Raw genomic sequence first — 17,613 nt, 5'->3', positions numbered from 1 at the left:
GAGAGGGAAAGAGGAAAGGAGAGGGAGGAGAGAAGGAGGAGGGGGGAGGAGGAAGAATGGGGAGAGAGGAGAGGAGGGGAGTAGAGGAGGAGGAGAGGAGACGGAGGAGGAAAAGGAGGGGAAGGAGAGGGAGAGAGAAGAAGAGAGAACAGGAGTGAGGAGGAGACCCAGGATGTCCTGGGCCTCCCATCTGTCTTCCAGCCCCTGGCTCTTATGCCTGCCTTCCCCTCTCACTCACTCTTTATGACTGTAGGTTTGTAGTAAGTTTTGAAGTCTAAAAATATGAATCTTCTGAGTTTGTTCTTTTTCAAGACTCTTTCTGGGAGCTATTTCTACATGAATTTTAGGATCAGCTTATCTTTTTTTTTTTTTTTTTTTTTTTTTTTGTGGTACTGGGGCTCAGACTCAGAACCCTGCCAGGCAGGTGCTAATGCCACTGAGCTGTCATCCCCAGCCGCACAGCTTATCAACTTTTGCCAAAGAAAAAAGCTAAGATTTTGATTTGTAGAACAATGAAAAGAGTACTGCCATCTTTACATATTATTCACCCTGATGACAGATACATACTCAGTGTATGTATACTGATGCAACTGCCTTTTTGTTTTGATTTTGACCTTGTTTGAGACAAGGTCATGCTGTGTAGCTCAGGCTGGCCTTGAACTCACTATGGTCCTGCTGCCTCAGCCTCCAAGCACTGGGACCGCAGACATGCACCGCCACACCCAGCCATGCAGCTGTCTTTTAAGAAGGACAAGCAAAAATAGAAATTCCAGGTCAAAAATAATTTAACTGTCTACTATATTTTCCTCTGGAGCTACCTTGCCCAGAACTCTGCTCTCCACGTAGAGCTAAGTTATGCCCTGGTGTTCACCCACTTCCAGCTGGAATGAGTCTTCCTTACAACAAAGATCCAGTTATGGGTCCTCATTTTCAAAAACATGATCTGGTGGGGTCCAGGTTTCTCCTTGACTTAGTTCTGAGGAATCATTTTCTCAGTATGAAGTGTCGGCTGCAGCTGTTTCCTTTGAGGACTCCAGGCCAAGTACTTCATGGTTCAACTTCTGGGATGAGAACTCTGGCATTAGTCTCACTGAAGACTTTCAGAAGTGAAAAATTACTTCTCTCTTGCTGCTTTCGAAACTTCTTTGTGGGGGCAAGCCAAATAGCTCAGCAGATTAAAGTGCCTGCAAACAGGCGCAGGGGCCGGGGGTTCAATCCCTGGGCCTGCTGTGCTGGCCCCGCCTCCAGGGCGGGCTGACCCGGCAATTGAGACTGGGCATGGTGGCGTACGCCTGTAATCCCCGCTCTTGGGAGGCTGTAAACAGGCAGATCACTACAAGTCCGATCTAGTAGTGAGACCCTGAACACCCTGTAGACCCTTCAAACAAAACAAAACAAAACAAAACACTCAAAGAAACCCAAAAAATAAAACTTCTTTGTGGGCTGGGGAGATGGCTCAGTGGAATAAGTCTGGCAAGCACAAGGTCCTGAGTTCAATCCCTGGTACCACAAAAATAAACAAAAAGCCCTTCTTCACTTGTCTTTCCAGTAAGCTGATTACAGTGCAGGTGAGCAGCTCTCCAAGTCTGCTCTGCCTGGGTGTGCACATCAGTACTATTGCTCTAATGTAGCTAGCTTTTTTTTTTTTTCAGAACTGGGGATTGAACTCAGGCCCTTACACTTGCCAGGCAAGCACTTATTCTACTGAGCCACCCCCCCCCCCCCGACCCCTGTAGTTGCTTCTGACCATTGCTTCTTCTGTACTATTTATAGTGCCCCCTTTTCTTCTGGAATATGCATGTTGTTACACTTGAAGATGCCCCCCCAACTCTCAGGCTCTTTTTGTTTGTTTGTTTTTGTTTCTGTTGTGGTGGAACCAGGGATTGAAAATATAAGTGAGTGGGTTTTTGTTTTGTTTTGTTTTGTTTTGTTTTGTTTTGTTTTCAGTGCCAGAGACTGAACTCAGGACTCTGCGCTCGTTAGGTAAGCACTTATTCTACTGAGCTATCCCCCAGCCCGCAGGCTCTTTTTCTTTCTTTTTCGTTCTTTTCGTTCCTCAGGCATGATTATTTCCACTCACTTGTCTGCACATTCACCAGATGTTTTGACACCCCGTTACTGGGAGCCCCTCCAAGGGACGTTTTGTCTCACAGACTGCACTAAGTCTACAATTGCCACTTTGTCCTTCTCATGAGTTGGTTTGCTCATAGCTGCAAATCAGACCCTGGGCGTTGGGACCAGGGAAAGGGTGTGGCGCTTGCCAGGAAGTATACGTCAGTAAAATCATGACAATTCTTTAGGAACAGGACTGTGAAGGCGCACCTGTCCTATTCTGTCCTCTCCTGTGGCTTCTCGGCGGACTCGTAGAGCGAAAGCCACCAGCGTGGTAAGAGCCAGCGTGAACAGCCAGCGATTCATCCGTTTGCCTGAGTAGATGGTCCTGGAGCTTTACAGCAGTTGGCCAATGTCTGCCTGTCTGCTTAGTCCACAAGGGCACTGCTGGCCTGCGGTTTACTTTGGCAAACAGAACATGGTGGGCCTGGCACCGTGTACCCTCTGACCCCAAATCTCCACAGCCTGGTGGCCTCCCCCTGTGTCTCAGGACCAGCTGCCTTACAGGGAATCTTGGGCTGCGGTCATTGGAATGGTTGATGCATTGTGTAACTTGAGAAGCTTAGAAGGTTAGCTAAGGGACTCAGCAGGGCCCAGGGTCTCACTTTATAGACATCTTGGGCTGGTGCAAGAGGAGGGCAGGAGATGTGCCCATGTGCCCCCCCGGGGCAGGGAGCCTGCTTACCATATTAGGGAGGGAAAGAGGCTACCCCACCTCCACCCTTGGGCTCCTGCTGCTTTTGCTGTCTTCTGCCACCATGAACTGCCACCCCTGCGCCACAAACCACCGTGCCCTGGAGCCAGCTGATTATGTACTGACACCCCCCAAACTGTGAGCTGCATGAACCTTTCCTTGCTTATTTTGGGTGCCAGGTATTTTGCCTCAGCAACGACAAAAAAGCAACCAGGACAGTCACTGAGACGAGAGAGGATTAGAGGCGGACCGAGAGATCACAGAGGTTCAGCCGTCCCTTCCGCTGCCCCCAGGCTGGATGAGGCCATCCTGAACGTGCATCCCAGCCTAGCCATCCAGTAAATGGGCTGCGTGAGTGAACTGCGAGGGGCACAGCAGACAAGCCAGGCGGCCGGCCTGTGGCGTCCTCAGGGACAACGCGCTGAGCTCTGTAAGCTGCTCAGCACAGGGGACGGGTGAGGGCTAGCTGCTCGCCAGCAACAAACATGTTACAGCCCTCACTAGCAGAGCTCCTAGCAACACCCTGCCCCCCCTTGCCAGCGGGAAGTAAGTGGTCGAAAGGAGCCTGGAACCCGAGTCCAGAAGTGGGCTAAGGCACTGACGTGTCTTCCAGTGCTGGGAACTGAAGCCAGACATCACCAGCCTCCTTGCGGAAGCTGACAAGCGCTCCACCACTGAGCCACATGCCCAGCCCAAAGAAGTGACTTTAATCAAGCCTCACAGCACTTACCGGCCACCACACCATGTCCCCTCCAGCCAGGAAGTAGCCCTTCACGGTGTCTCTTTTGGTCTTCACCGTGGACTGAAATGCAGACAGGAGGTGAGGGTAAATGTTTGTAATCTGAGGCATCTTTGCAGGGATTGGGACAGGTGGTGAGGTGCAGCTCCGGGGGCCAGATTGGGCTGTCTGATATATTTTCTTTACCTGTAGGCTTCAGGACAACTTTTTTTTTTTTTTTTTTTTTTTTTTTGTATTTTAGGGAAGGCTCCACAGAGTGTTCAGGGTCTCACTGCTATATCGGACTCATAGCGATCCGCCTGTTTACAGGCGCCCAAGAGCTGAGATTACAGGCACGCCACCACCACCACGCCCAGTCTCAATTGCCATCTCAGTACACCCTGGGGGTGGGTCCAGCATGGCAGGCCCCGGGGATCGAGCCCCCGGCACCTGCGCCTGTTTGCAGGTGCTTTAATCCCATGAGCTATTTGACTGGCCCTACAATTTGAATGCGACTGTCTTCACACATGTGAGAAAACCTCCTTGGTCTTCCTACGTGCCTGAGCCTCAGACTCACGGCTCGTCCATGAGACTGCGTGATGGGTATCATTATTGGATATATCCTATATTCCCAGCATTGTGATCAACATTTTATTTTTATTTTATAATCTTTGTCATTTTGAGACAGGATCTCACTATGAAGTTCAGGCTGGCCTTGAGCTCACTGTGTAGCCCAGGCTGATCTTGCACCCACAATGATCGTCCTGCCTCAGCCTCCCGAGCGTTGGGATTATGCGTGTGTGCCACCAGGCCCAACCTTCTGCTAAGCATTTTATAGGCATTAGCTCCATTTAATGTTCACCAACCCCTACTGGGCCAGTCTGACCAGTGGACAGGCCCAGGGTCCTGTGCTCCTAGTCCATTCTCGTGCAGGTAGTGAGTGAATTGCCTGCGAGTGACTTGCAAACACCAGACATTACTTCTCCAGGTCTGGAGGTGGGAAGTCCACCTCCAGGAGGAGGGCCTTTAGGCTCGGTGACTTGGAGAGACGGAAATGGAGCCCCAGGAGCCTTTACGGTGGGGCAGTGGCAGAGCAAGGCATGCTGCCAACACCCTCATCTTCTTTCCTGAGACTCCCGGTTGTACACACCAGGCTCCCCACCTAATCGTCTCCTCAATGCCTCATGCCCTGATGCTGTTGTAGTGCTGGCTCCATCTAAATATTTGGAGAAATCTCAATAATTCTTAAATACATCACCCAAGGTATGAGTGAAGAATATGGTGAATCTTTAACTTTCAGAAAAAATCATTGCAGCACAAAAGACACATTGCCACTAACTTTCCTCAAATACTCTCCGCACTCCTGGCTTCCAACTCGTATCCCGTCATCCTCACCCCTTTCTGCAGCCGTTCTCAAAGTTCAGGTCTGTGAATGTCTTTGCTTGCCCTGTTGCGGCTGCCGTGCTGTCCTGAACAGACTCTGAACATCTATCTCTCATTGCCACTTTGGCTTTGGGAAAGAGCCAGCAGCTCCGAGTCGCCAGGCCCAGCGGATAATTGCGTGAGAACCACTGGCACGCCCGAAGGGCCTGGTCATCGGATGGCCCCTGGCACCAGCGGTCACCAGGCCTTTTATCAGCCTTCCTGGAGACACTCATGAAAGAGGACTCCAGAGACGCTTCAGAAGCAGCAAGTGTGAGGGGAGGAGAGAGGCCAGCGTGAGGGGGACTGTAGGAGGACTCACGAGAACGTGTGCTTCACTACAATAATTTGTTTTGCCTTTTTGAGACAGGGTCTCCTATGCAGCTTGGGTTGCCCTTAAGCTCACTTTGTAGCCCAGGCTGGCCTTGAACTCACAACAATCCTCTTGTCTCAGCCTCCTGAATGCTGGGATTATAGGCACGTGTCACCACACCTGGCCTTAAATGTTTCAAACAAATTTAAGTATTCGCTATACATTTCTATCACACCTCATGTCACCTATGGGAGTAACCCAGCTGTCCAGCCTCAAGCAGCGTGAGATGTCTACCAACGACACACTGAGATGTTATTTCCCCCATATATTTGACGAAACTGAAAAAGTGTGACAAAACACTGGTGGCGAGGATGTGACAAAAATAGGTTTGTCATGCATCACTGTTCCGCATGCTGATTTGTCCTGCATCTGAAGAGGGCAATCAGGCAGCAGCTAGCATAAAGCCTTTAACCTAGGGCAGGCCAGATAGCTCAGTGGACTAACGCACCTGCTTAGGCAGACGCAGGGACCAGGGTTCGATCCAGGGCATACCCTGCCAGCCCCACCTCCAGACCACGCTGAGATGGTGATTGAGACTGGGCATGGTGGCACACACCTTTAATCCTGGTGCTCGGGAGGCTGAAAACAGGAGGATCGCTGTGAGTCCAATCCGTGTAGTGAGACCCTGTAGACTCTGTACTAAACACATTTTTAAAAAGCCTTTAACCTGATAAACCCACTACAGGATATTTATCTAATGATATACATACACTCCAAAATAATGAGTTTATAGGAGTTGTTTATCATATCCTTCACAAGGAAAAAGTGGGGGAAAAAAGCCAAATATCCCTCAGCAGGGATTGGCTAATAAGTTATAAGAACAATGACACAAAGGTAATAATAATAATATTTGACACTACATATCCTATGGTACTGTATTTTGGAACCCTGTGACAGTATTGTCTTTCAATTTTTTTCTTTACATTAAAAAGAAAAGAGCATAATCTTCAAAGTAAGAGTGACTGCTATTTCAACTCTTCTAACATAAAGCACTTAAATTATTTGTGGGGGGCCATGGAGATAGCTCAGCAGTTTAAGTGCCTGCCTAGGCAAGTGCAAGGACCCGGGTTAGATCCCCGGTACCACATGCTGTGCCAGCCCTGCCCAGGGTGTGCCAAGCAGGCCACCAAGACCAGGCATGGTGGCACATGCCTGTAATCCCAGTGCTGGGGAGGCTACAACAGGAGGATCACTATGAGTCTGAGCTGCATAGTGAGACCCTATACCAAATACATTAAAATAAAATTTTTTAAAAATTATTTGTAAGGCACAGGTTCCTGAGGACAGAATCCGGGCCCTCGGGCAAGCTGGTGGGTGCTCTGCACTGAGCGGCATCCCTGCTCTTGGAACTTAAATTCTTTGAAGGTGAGTTGTTGTTTTTTAAATTTGAATAATAGGGGTAGTGGCTCCCCAAGAGGGACCTATGTAAATTACAGGGGATAACAGAAGTGACATGCTCACCCCATGTCTGACATATAGTCCACATCCAATGCATCTTTTTGATTTTGAAAATTCTGATCACTCTATGGTCTTGTGCGAGTGCCTTCTCTCAGTATCTTATCTCTAAAACAATGGAGTTACTTCTGGACATCTACCTACCCCCCGCAGCCTGGCTTACCCATAGTCCAACAGCTAGGACAAAGAGGAAGTACAAGACCAGCACTGCGATGTCACCTGGCTCCAAGTTCTTCTGGGGAAAGGGCTCCAGGGGATCCAAGGTTGGAGGCTGAGGGCTGCCGCCGCTCTCCATGGTCCTGAATTCGCCCTCTGGGTCCTAGGAAGCATGAACACTCACTTCAGAGAACGGGTGGCAGACTCATGGTTCTAGCCAGACTGGAACTGCCTGTCAGGCACCTGAGGAGGACCCCATGCTGAGGTGTGTGGCAGACAGACCTTAGGAAGACACATAGACACACCCACACATCCACCCATCCACCTATCCACCCATCCACGCATCCACCCACCCATCCATTCATCCACTCATTCATTCAGCAAATATCTACAATGAAATCACAACTCATGTTTATTTTTTTTTAACTAACCCAGCCACTCATTTGGCAAACTGTGAAGTTGGGTAAACAGTGTAGGCAGATGGTTTCTGGATCCTTTTATAATTACTAAAGCCATGTACCTGAGTGAGAGGAAGAGATTCATGAATTGGTTCCTGTCTCTAAGGGCTCTCCCACCTGAGGAAGGCTCATCAAACACCACAGCACATGTTGTGTGCTGAATATACCCATAAAATCACACATATTTCACACACACACCCCGCTGTGTGACACCTCCTATATTCCAGGATTACTCTAAGTGTCTCCTACCCTGCAGAGTGGGCACTGTTGTGACAATCATCCTTTACTAGATGGTGAAGTAAAAGCACAGGGAAGTTAGGTAGCTTGACTAAAATGAGGCTGGGATTCGAACCCAAATGATCTTGCTCCAGCATCCATGCTCTGAACCTTTTCCTAAGCTCCTTCTCAGCATACGGCACTTGCCTGGGTAACGTAAGAGATTCCTGTGGTAGGCAGAATGGCAGCTCTCAGGATGTTCACATCTAACCCTCCACACTTGTATGTCATTACATAGAAAAGGCACAGACATTTGCAGATAAAAATAGGGTTCTAGTCAGCTAACCCTAAAACTAGGGAGCTGCCCAGATGCAAGCTGAGCTTAAAGCAAGGAGAGGCTGGCGGGGCACAGCAGCCCTGGGAGGGTGAGGCGAGAGGACTCAACACAAGCTCAAGCCCAACCTGAACAACTTAACAACTTAGGGGGAGCCTGTCTCCAAGAAAAGGGGCTGGGGATGTAGTTCACTGTGGAGGCCTCCATACCCTAGACAGGACAAAACAAAAAGCAAAAGCACAGAACTAGCTAGGTGACCCAGGTGGATCTAGTGCAGTTACCACAGAAAATGATCTGAAGAGAGAACCAGAAGAAAGGCAGCAAGGGCAGGAGCTGGCTGAGCCCTGCTGGTTGGAAATGGGGGATGGAGCCCTCGCCCCAAGGATCAAGCAGCTTCCAGAAGCCAGCAGGCAAACTCATAGCATTCAGGGGAAATTCAGCCCTGCTGCTACCTTGGTTTTAGCCCAGGAAGAGCCACTTAGAGCCACCGATCTCTGGAACTGAAGGATAGAGAAATTTGTGTTACCTGAGCCACTGAGTTTGTGCAGTTATTTACAGCAGCAAGAAACGAATATAATCACAAACAATCACTTTTATCGTAAGTGATGAGAGCATCGACTTGGTATCCCATTGTGTGTCAGCCCAGGGGTTCAGGGATGAGGAGACTCCAGCCCCACCCTCCCTGACACACAGCGCCGACATGGGACAACCTGCTTGTGGACAATACCAACCCAGTGCGCTGTTCTACATAGTGCAGGTGCATAGTTAGAGTTGTTAGGAATTCAACCTCTGGAGTCCCCCAGCAGGCTCCAGGCCACATCGGTTCTGAGAGTCTGGACAAATTCCTTCAGCTCTACAGAATGGCGCAGTCTGGGTTCACGTGCCGTAGAGTGCTGCAACCTCTTGCTTGGACGTGCTGAGCCTGCCCAATGCTTGCCCCAAGATAGCACTCGGCATACTGTGGGCCCACTACCATATTTCATCTCTGAGTACATGTCCATGTCTGCTGTGAGGTACAGGAGGGAGGGGTCCTGTGGCCTCACAGGGAGGAATCCAGAAGGGGGGTACAAGCCAGGTGTAAAAGATGGGTAGGGTCTTCCGAGGATGGGAGGTCCAAGAAGCTGCACACAGGCACAAGGTGCGAAAAACATATTTAAGGGGCCTCTCGATTCTTGCCTGGTCATTAAGTGAGGCTAGAGGGGGGAGACAGGAGGCTAGACACAAGAAGCCTGATGCATCTGGCCCTGTGACAGCATTCACTGGTTATAGGTCTCAACCTGTCAGGTGTCATGCTCTGTTTTCATGACAAATGTTTAGTAAGTCTTTGTGTGTGTGTGTGTGTGTGTGTGTGTGTGTGTGTGGTACTGGGGATTGAACTCAGGGCCTTGCACTTGCCAGGCAAGTGCTTATTCCACTGAGCTATCTCCCCGGCCCTGTAACTCCTTTTCACTAAGTGCTAAAGGGAAATTCTAGCCGGGGAGATGGCTCAGTGTGGCATAAGCGTCTGCCTGGCAAGCACAAGGTCCTGAGTTTGATACCTGGTACAAAAACATAAATAAATAAAGGCAAATTCCTAGGTAGTGTTATTTACATATAATTAATAAATACAGCTCTTCAGCTGTTGTATAAAAGAGAAATAAAGGGCCAGGGAGATGGCTCAGTGGAATAAGCACTTGCCTGGCAAGTGCAGGGGCCTGAGTTCAATCCCTAGTCCCTCCACAAAAATAAAAAAAAATAAAAAGAGAGATAAAACGAGATTAATTCATGCTAAAGACCTGCTGGCACCAGGACAGCCACGGGATGTGACACTTCCAATCACTGTACAGAATGAGCTCTGGATTTAAGAAGAATAAAACAAGAAGCCACTCCGTTCCAGAAGTGCAGGATCATTAAAGAACAATTATTGGAGCTCTCCGCCCGGTGCAGTAGCCCATGCCTACAACTCAGTTATGTGGGGGCTGAGGCACAGTGCTCCTCAGTTCGGGAAATTTAGTGAGACTCTTAACTCCATTTCAGAAAAGAAAGAAAGAAAAAAGACTATCTCTAAGCAGATTTTACAGAGGGCTGGACACTGGCGCATGCCTGTAATGTCAGGTCTGCTCAGGAGACCAAGGCATCGGAGTTTTTAGCTCAAATCCAGCCTGGAGACCTCGCGAGATACTGGCTCTAAACACAATGCCAAACACTTCAGAGGGGAACATCAGAATGGGACGCAATCCACACCTACTGTCTGCAGGTACAAACGTGCTCTGTGGTTTTAGATATTATGAAGACCGAACGACCGTGAAGTAGAGCACCCCTCTGACTTGAGAGAGGGTCCTCTGAGCAGGATTTGAGGCAATTTTTGTGCACCTGAAGAGCAAATACAGATTGCTGGGGGTTAATAGCCCTGACGTGGGTTATTCACGGGGGTTCTTGTAAGCTGGAGACAGGCCCCAGGCTCAGGGCGTGACAGCTCTCCTGGAGCCCATGGGGCCAGGGGCCCCACAGGGGACACCGGGAAGACTTTCCGTGCGGGGCCTTTCTGGGCAGTCCAAGCTGCCTGGCCTCTCTGGCTTCTACCTGCTGGTGGCCAGTGGTTCCCAAGAATGAAAACGTAAATTTCGAAACACTACAACCTGCGACTACTCCCAAAACAGGGAATGTCGGCAGATGCAGGGCAGTGACCTACCCTCCCAGCCCTGTCCCCGCCCCACGCCCAGACAGCCCCGGGCCTGCCAGGCACCGAGAGGGGTGGGAGCCACTGCCCAAGATAAACAAGTTATTCATCACCGCGCGGGCCGCAGCTGGGGGGAGGTTGGCACCGCTTCTGAGCGCTTCCGAGCCGCAGGAAAGTGGAGCCTGAGGCAAGCAGGCAGGAGCGATGCCTGCATCCGGGGGCCAGGAAGAGGGGCCTCCCTGGGCCTTTGTCCGACGCAGGTGCCCCTTGGGGGCACACTGTGGGTGGGACAGTCCTGCACACCAAGTTCGTGAGCACAGGTGCCAGGCAGGGCGCGCACGTTAACATTCCTCTTCCTGCCCCTCCCCTGCCCTGAGACACATGTGTCACACCTTAAGTGACCTGGTTGAGGCCTGGCTTGCCACTAGCAGGCCACAGAAGAGCCAGAGGTGGGATTTGAACCCAGGGCTGGGCCGTGTTCCCTGTATAGCGGCTCTGTCTCCCTTTCCTCCTGCCCTCCTCCCTCTCTGCTTCTTCTCCATGAGTGTCTAGTTGGCACCAGCTGTGTGCCGGCTGTGCTGCGCTTTGGAGCCTCAGCGGAGCCAGCAGGAGGCCCCAGCTGTGAGCCCAGCTCTGTGCAGCCCTGCTGCCCTCGGCTCAGGTTGCCGGCCCTGCCCTTCTAGTGCTGTGTGTGCCCAGAACAGCCCCGCACCTTTGCCCCCTGCCTGGATGCCTCCCAGCTGCCCTGTGGGTGGGCTGCACCTCCTCCCGAGGTCCTGGTCCCTGCCCACTCTGGGCTGGGGGCGGGGCGCTTAAGGGCAGCGGTGTGGTGACAAAGGCTTTGTGTGTCCTGGAGGTTGCCCATTGGCCACAGCACAAAAGGAAGCTCAGTCAGGCAGGGACAGTGTCCCCCCTTCCTTTGGCCTTTTGCTTTGGGAGATGTGAAAATTTTCCACACCACAGCGTAAGGAAAAGAATAAGGAAAACAGGTCCACCGGCCACAGGCCATGGAGCTGCGGCTCAGGTTGGCCTTTGCCAGCTCCTGTGTGCCCCCTGGCAGGAGGGCACTGGGGTTTGTGGCACTGGTGCCTCGGAAACATTTCATTGTGAATAAAAAGAGAACAAAACCAGGAGATGGCACTCAGCGTAGTACCACTCAGCGTAGTACCACTCAGCGTAGTACCACTCAGCGTAGTACCACTCAGCGTAGTACCAGCCGCATGCATCAGATACACAGATACAGCAGTGCCGTATCCGGTGGCCGGCAGGAACTCCACTGGGGACTTTCTTCCCTCCTGTCCCTCTCCCTCTACCCGCTCCTTCTTTGTTGAGATAGGGCCTCAGCAAGCAGTTCAAGCTGGACTTGAGCTCACTATGTAGTCCTAGCCAGCCTCGAGCTTGTGGCAACTCTCCTGCCTCAGTTTCCCAAGCACTGGAATTACAGGCGTGCATCACGCTGCCTGGAAAATCCCAGCCCTACATCTTTCAGCCTCTGTAATCTTGACCAGAAAACTCATGAGGGTCAGTTTTGCCATCTATATAATGGGGATAATAATTAGACTCCGTCGTTGGTGGGAAAGCAAACTAGCACTGGAAATCAGTATGGAGAGTCCTCAAAAACCAGATATGGAAACTCTGCCTGACCCAGCTATTCCCCTCCTACGTGCCCCTGAAGCTAAAGCCCGTGCCACAGTGGCAGTATATTTTCTAGCAGCACAATTCAAAATAAATCTTGGGAGCAGCCTATGTGTCTACCCTAGGGTGAAAGATAAAAAGAAAATGGTGTTTATATGCCGTGGAGTATTACTCTGCTATAAAGAAGGATTAAAAGGTAAGTTTATTTGTATTTATGGGCACAACTTAAGACCAAAATGTGAAGCGGAATAAAGCAGTCATGCAAGCTGGTTTCACGGGATTTCTCTTAGCTGAGAAACCCAAAACATAACTAAAGGGGGAAAAAAAAAAAGACAGATGAGAGGAAACGGGGAATGGGATTGTTTGCAAATGGGAAGAAGGGGAGGAAAGGGAGACGAAGGCTATACACAGACCTGAGTTGTCCCACTCCCACTCCCTGCGATCGTGGAGACCACCGCGCACTGCAAACAGCAACAAGACAACAGGTCTTCAAACAGTGGCGAGAGACAGACTCCAGGCCTGAGGAGACTCTTGGGAAGAGCCCCAGACACAGGAATGAAGCAATCGGTTCTAGGCAGCTTCTCAGAGCTGTGGGTGAGCCCAGCGAATGCGGGGGCCCGGGGAGCCTCCCCTGCACCCCATCATTGCTCCAGGATGACCGCGCCTGGAGCCGAGACCTGTCATCCGGATGCTATCTTTGTGTCCCTCACAGATACCTGATAAAGAGCTCGAGCTCAGCATGTGCAAGTCAGAAGCCCCGCTCAGCGCCATGCAGGGGCTCCCGTCCCTTCTGCACCAGCTACAAGGCCATCACTCACCCACAAAAGCCCAGAGCCACCCTCAAGCCGTCTGTCCACCTGTGCGTCCATCCACGAGTCCATCCGTTGGACAAGCAGTCTGTGACCACTATCTCTAAGCACCCAAAATGCCGCAGAGTGTAAATGCACCATCAGACCCTGCAGGGCCCCTCTTCTTAGCTCCTGGAGTCTGTCCGCCCCTCCTTGCCCTCTCTTCCTCTTCCAAGCAGTCCCTTGAGGCCGTTCGCTTTCCCTCACCTCTACTTCTGTCCCCTTGACTCTCCAGCCCAGAGCAAGGACTTAGTATCTCCATATTCATTGTGGGTTTTATTTTCTTTAAATGTACCCCTCACGCCAGGCATGCTAGCATGAACCTGTAATGCCAGCACTCGGGAGGCTGAGGCAGGAGGAGCATTGTGAGTTTGAGGCCAGCCTGGGCTACAAAGTGAGCTCAAGCCTAGCCTGAGACCCTGTCTGAAAAAGAAACCAGAGACAGCTGGGCTAAACCGGATCAGACCATTTCCTTGTTCGGCACATCTGAGCTGTCCTCAGAGCTGTGGGTGCTGGTGACAGGAGATGTGAGGTACGGCCTCATGCGTGACACACTCCCTGTCTGGCCTCCTCGTCCTTGCAGGCCACCTCTGGCTGCGGGGGCCTGGCCATTCTGTGGCCTATGCCTGGGATGTGCCTCCCTATACCTTACTCGACAGACTGCCCATTGGTTTAATGCTGGCCTTCACCCCGTCTTGGTCTCGTTGCCTCCCTGAGCCATTTAGCTTCACAGAAAGCACATCATGAAACAACACATTCAGCTTGTAGAATTTCCTCCTTGGGTCTGGGGAAATGGCTCAGTGGAATAAGCACTTCCCTGGCAAGCGCAAGGGCCTGAGTTCAATCCCCAGTTCCGCAAAAATAAAAATAATAATAATAATAATAAATAGGCCCTAGCCTTCCAAGGTCAATTAAGACTCAGGACATATGAGAACTTGTACTGTAACGTCATGTAACTTGGTAGTGTCCCAAATTTTCTGATCAAGGAGATTATGGGGCCAAAGAGGAAAGTGATCGATGATGTAGAATGTGCCTAAGGAGAGTCACATGGAGAGAAAACCTTCTCTCAGGCTTTCACAGAGAGCACATTGGCCAAGCAATGGCCGTGACTCATCCACATGGCTGACACTGACAAAGGTTCTACAATCTGAGGTACAGGATCTCAGGATAAATCCTGAGGGGATTTCACTGACCTTCTCAGACCCAAAAGCTACAACTCTTGTTGCACAAGTCCTGCTTTACCTTGGTCTTAACCATCCAGTAGAAAAGTATAAAAATGAAATATAAGAAGTAAAGCCATGCTGTTATGTTGAGCTGTAGGGGACTCAGGTCAACAATTTCTGACATTGCCAGTCAAGCGGAAGACCCAATACTATTACGGGCTATCGGACTCTTTTAGAATATTTTGCTGAGTTTACACACCTATAATATTCAAATAACGGAACTTAAGAAAAAAAGGGGATACAGATGAGTGTCCATTTTGTATTTGTGTATTCAAAGTGGTTAGGATAGATATATAGTTACATTCTCTTAATGAATAGAGGGATTTGTTCTAATGGTGTATGTAAGTAGGATATCATGTCTGCATCTTGTACAGCAATTAACCACTAGGAAGAATGTATGCAATGTGTTAATTATTGAAACTGCCCTACCAATTTGGTTTGAAACTGTCCATTGCTATTTGTTTCTCAATAAAATTATGGAAAAAATGAAAAAAATAAATAAATGCTTACTGCTTCTAATGTCATATCAATTATTTAAAAAAAAAAAAAGAATTTCCTCCCTGGAAAGACCCCCTACACACGCTGGCGCTGTGGACAGCTGCCCCCCCCCCAACCGGGGCTTCCACGGAGGGCTGCATGGGCTCTAGGACACTCTCTGCAGGATGCATCCTCCGCCTGCTGCCCCTCCGGGTCATTCACGAAGCACACCTGAAAAACACTGTGCTTGCAGACAGACTCAGGGCCACCAGGCTCAGCTTTGTGGCTCCTAATGTGCTACCCTGGGCTTGTCTGTGAATTGGGGGTGACTGGGCCAGTGACAGGAGATCTGGGGGTGTGGCTCAGTGGCAGAGCTCCGGCCTGGCATTCACAGGGCCCTGGTTTTGATTTCCCAAATCCGCAAAAACAACAAACAAATCAATACCGGTTTTCCTGGTGGCTACCAGCACGTGAGTGAGCAGGCTTTTTGCAACTTCTTTAGATAAGGTCACTTCTTGTCGCCCTGGGTCCTGCCGCACCACACCTGTGGGCAGGGGCGGGGCCGGCTGAGGTTCACAGTCTCACCTGGGGACAAGGAACTGAGGCTCCAGTGTTCAAGACACAAATGTCCTTGAACTTGGTTGGGCCAGAGCTGAGACCCACACCTGGCGCGACCCACACCTGCCACTGCCACCTGCCGAAGATCCCCTCTCCGGCTCCCCCCGCAGGCCACACTTCACCTGGAGCAGGACGAGCTGCCCTGCGGGGAGGCCAAGGCCCGGTGCCCAGGTCAGCATGGCTGCCCAGTGTGGAGAGTACCACTGGCAGGGGCAGGAGGCTCTTACCTTGTCCCAGGTACAGGAGCAACTGCCTCAAGGTCCACAGAGGGCGTGCAGGGGTGGGAACAGGCTGAGGAGACTCTAAGCAGGGAGACCCCGGGCTCTCTCCTGTGCGGCAGAGCGCGTCCAAGGACAGTGGTGGCCCTCGGCCCTGGGTGCCTGCTTCAGGAGAGCCTTCCTGTAGGTCAAACTCCAAACTCCAGCCTCAGCTGCACCAGTGGGAATTCAAGGAAGCATGGCTGGTTGCCCTGGGACCCTTGAACTCTGTGCAGGTCCGCACGGGGAAGGTGGCCGGCCCCACGAGCCTGTGCTCTGCGGCTGTCGCCTGCTGCGGGCCGTGGCCTGTACGGTGGGGGAGGCACTGTCACCCAGACACCAACCTCCTGTCCCTCCTCCTCCACACCGCGGCAGGCTCAGCTGCCGGACAGCGGGACAGGGGGAGGAGGGGGAGGAGAGCCGCTGGCCGGCTGCAGGGGATAAAGGGAAAGTGCCGGGAGGGACTGCACAGTGACGGGGTTGTTCAGCCTTCTCAGCCACTCAGCCGTGGCAGGGGATGAGGACTCTGGAGTCCAGAAACTCTGCCAGGAGGGTCCTGGCCATGGCCAGCGGCCCACATAAGTACCAAAGACACCTCTGAAGATTTTCTCGGGTGCTCAGAGCACCCAAACATTTTTAAGAGTAACTAGTAACTGCATATCAAGAGACTTGAAATAAATTCAGTGAGAAGTGGGGCCACGCTGGACACTATGGCCCTGAGGGACAGCTGCTGGCTGGAAAGGGACTCAGGCACCAGAGCCAGGGTTCAAACCCAGGTCAGGCAGCTCTGGGGCACAGCAGGGCAGCTGAGGTGGGCTTAGAGATGCACCCGGAAGGACCTAGGGTGGCCCGGGTGACCAGAGACCTGGCAGGTGAGCTGGCGCAGTGAACGGGACCCTCGGGACCAGAGCCTGCCCTGAGGGAGACTTACAGGAGAAAGAGCTGGGCTTGCAGATGGGTTGGACAGGGTGGGTTGCATTCAGAGGACCCCACAACTACTGCCAGGACGGGCGGTCGATGCCACAGAAGGTTCATTCTGCCCCCCCCCCCCGACTCCAATCCTGATGAACTCAGGTGCGTTCCATGGGTCTCCAGGGAAAACTTCCAATCAACAAGGTGGGGCTGGGAGCCCCAAGGTGACAGGAAAGCACTGAAGGGACAGCTGTAGTCAGATCCAGCTAAGAAAGAATGTTTTAAAGCCTAGCACTGGGGGTGTACCTCTGGGAGGCTGAGGCAGGAGGATCACTTCGAGTTGTAGGCCAGCCTGGGATACACAGTGATTTCTAAGCCAGCCTGAACTACATAGAGAGCCCCTGTCTCAAGTTCGCCCTCCCCCGGAATGTTCTAGAAAAGTTCTGCTAAGCCTTGCGATTGTTAGTCTGTGGTCTCCTGGGCTAGGGCTTGTCACCCCAAGAATTCTGCTGATTGCTCTTCAGATGTTCCCGCTGGTGCTGTAAAGAATGGGGAGGAAGGACATGGCCATGCCCACATGGGAGCCCAGCCCCACAGCCAGCAGCGGGAGGATCGCATGCGCAGCCTCGAAAGACCCCTGTGCAATTGGCCAAGCAATGGCCGTGACTCATCCACATGGCTGACACTGACAAAGGTTCTACAATCTGAGGTACAGGATCTCAGCATAAATCCTGAGGGCATTTCACTGACCTTCTCAGACCCAAAAGCTACAACTCTTGTTGCATAGGTCCTGCTTTACCTTGGTCTTAACCATCCAGTAGAAAAGTATGAAGACGAAATATAGGAAGTAAAGCCATGTTGTTATGTTGAGCTGTGGGGGACTCAGGTCAATAATTTCTGACATTGCCAGTTAAACAGAAGACCCAATGCTATTATGGGCTACTGGACTCTTTTAGAATATTTTACTGAGTTTACACACCTATAATATTCAATAACGATATAGTTGCATTCTCTTAATGAATAGAATGATTTGTTCTAATGGTGTT

General features: G+C 51.2%; 1 protein-coding gene across 1 annotated transcript in view; it reads right to left on the bottom strand.

Annotated features, from left to right (window-relative positions):
* The window catches only part of Slc5a11 (solute carrier family 5 member 11), a 67,366-nt gene extending 51,552 nt beyond the window's left edge, over positions 1–15,814 (bottom strand). Inside the window, exons 1-3 of the mRNA XM_004622895.2 lie at positions 15,626–15,814; positions 6,938–7,093; positions 3,537–3,608 (exon numbers count right to left, since the gene is read on the bottom strand). Of these exons, the coding sequence (XP_004622952.1) occupies positions 3,537–3,608; positions 6,938–7,069 (204 nt within the window). The 5' untranslated portion in view covers positions 7,070–7,093; positions 15,626–15,814. The remainder of the gene's footprint in view (positions 1–3,536; positions 3,609–6,937; positions 7,094–15,625) is intronic.
* Between the last annotated feature and the right edge of the window lie 1,799 nt (positions 15,815–17,613).

Source organism: Octodon degus, unplaced genomic scaffold (assembly GCF_000260255.1).
Source record: "Octodon degus isolate 3935 unplaced genomic scaffold, OctDeg1.0 scaffold00001, whole genome shotgun sequence".
Lineage (NCBI taxonomy): Eukaryota > Metazoa > Chordata > Mammalia > Rodentia > Octodontidae > Octodon > Octodon degus.
The sequence above is the reverse complement of the archived record's forward strand: the minus strand, read 5'-3'. Positions and strand labels throughout refer to the sequence as shown.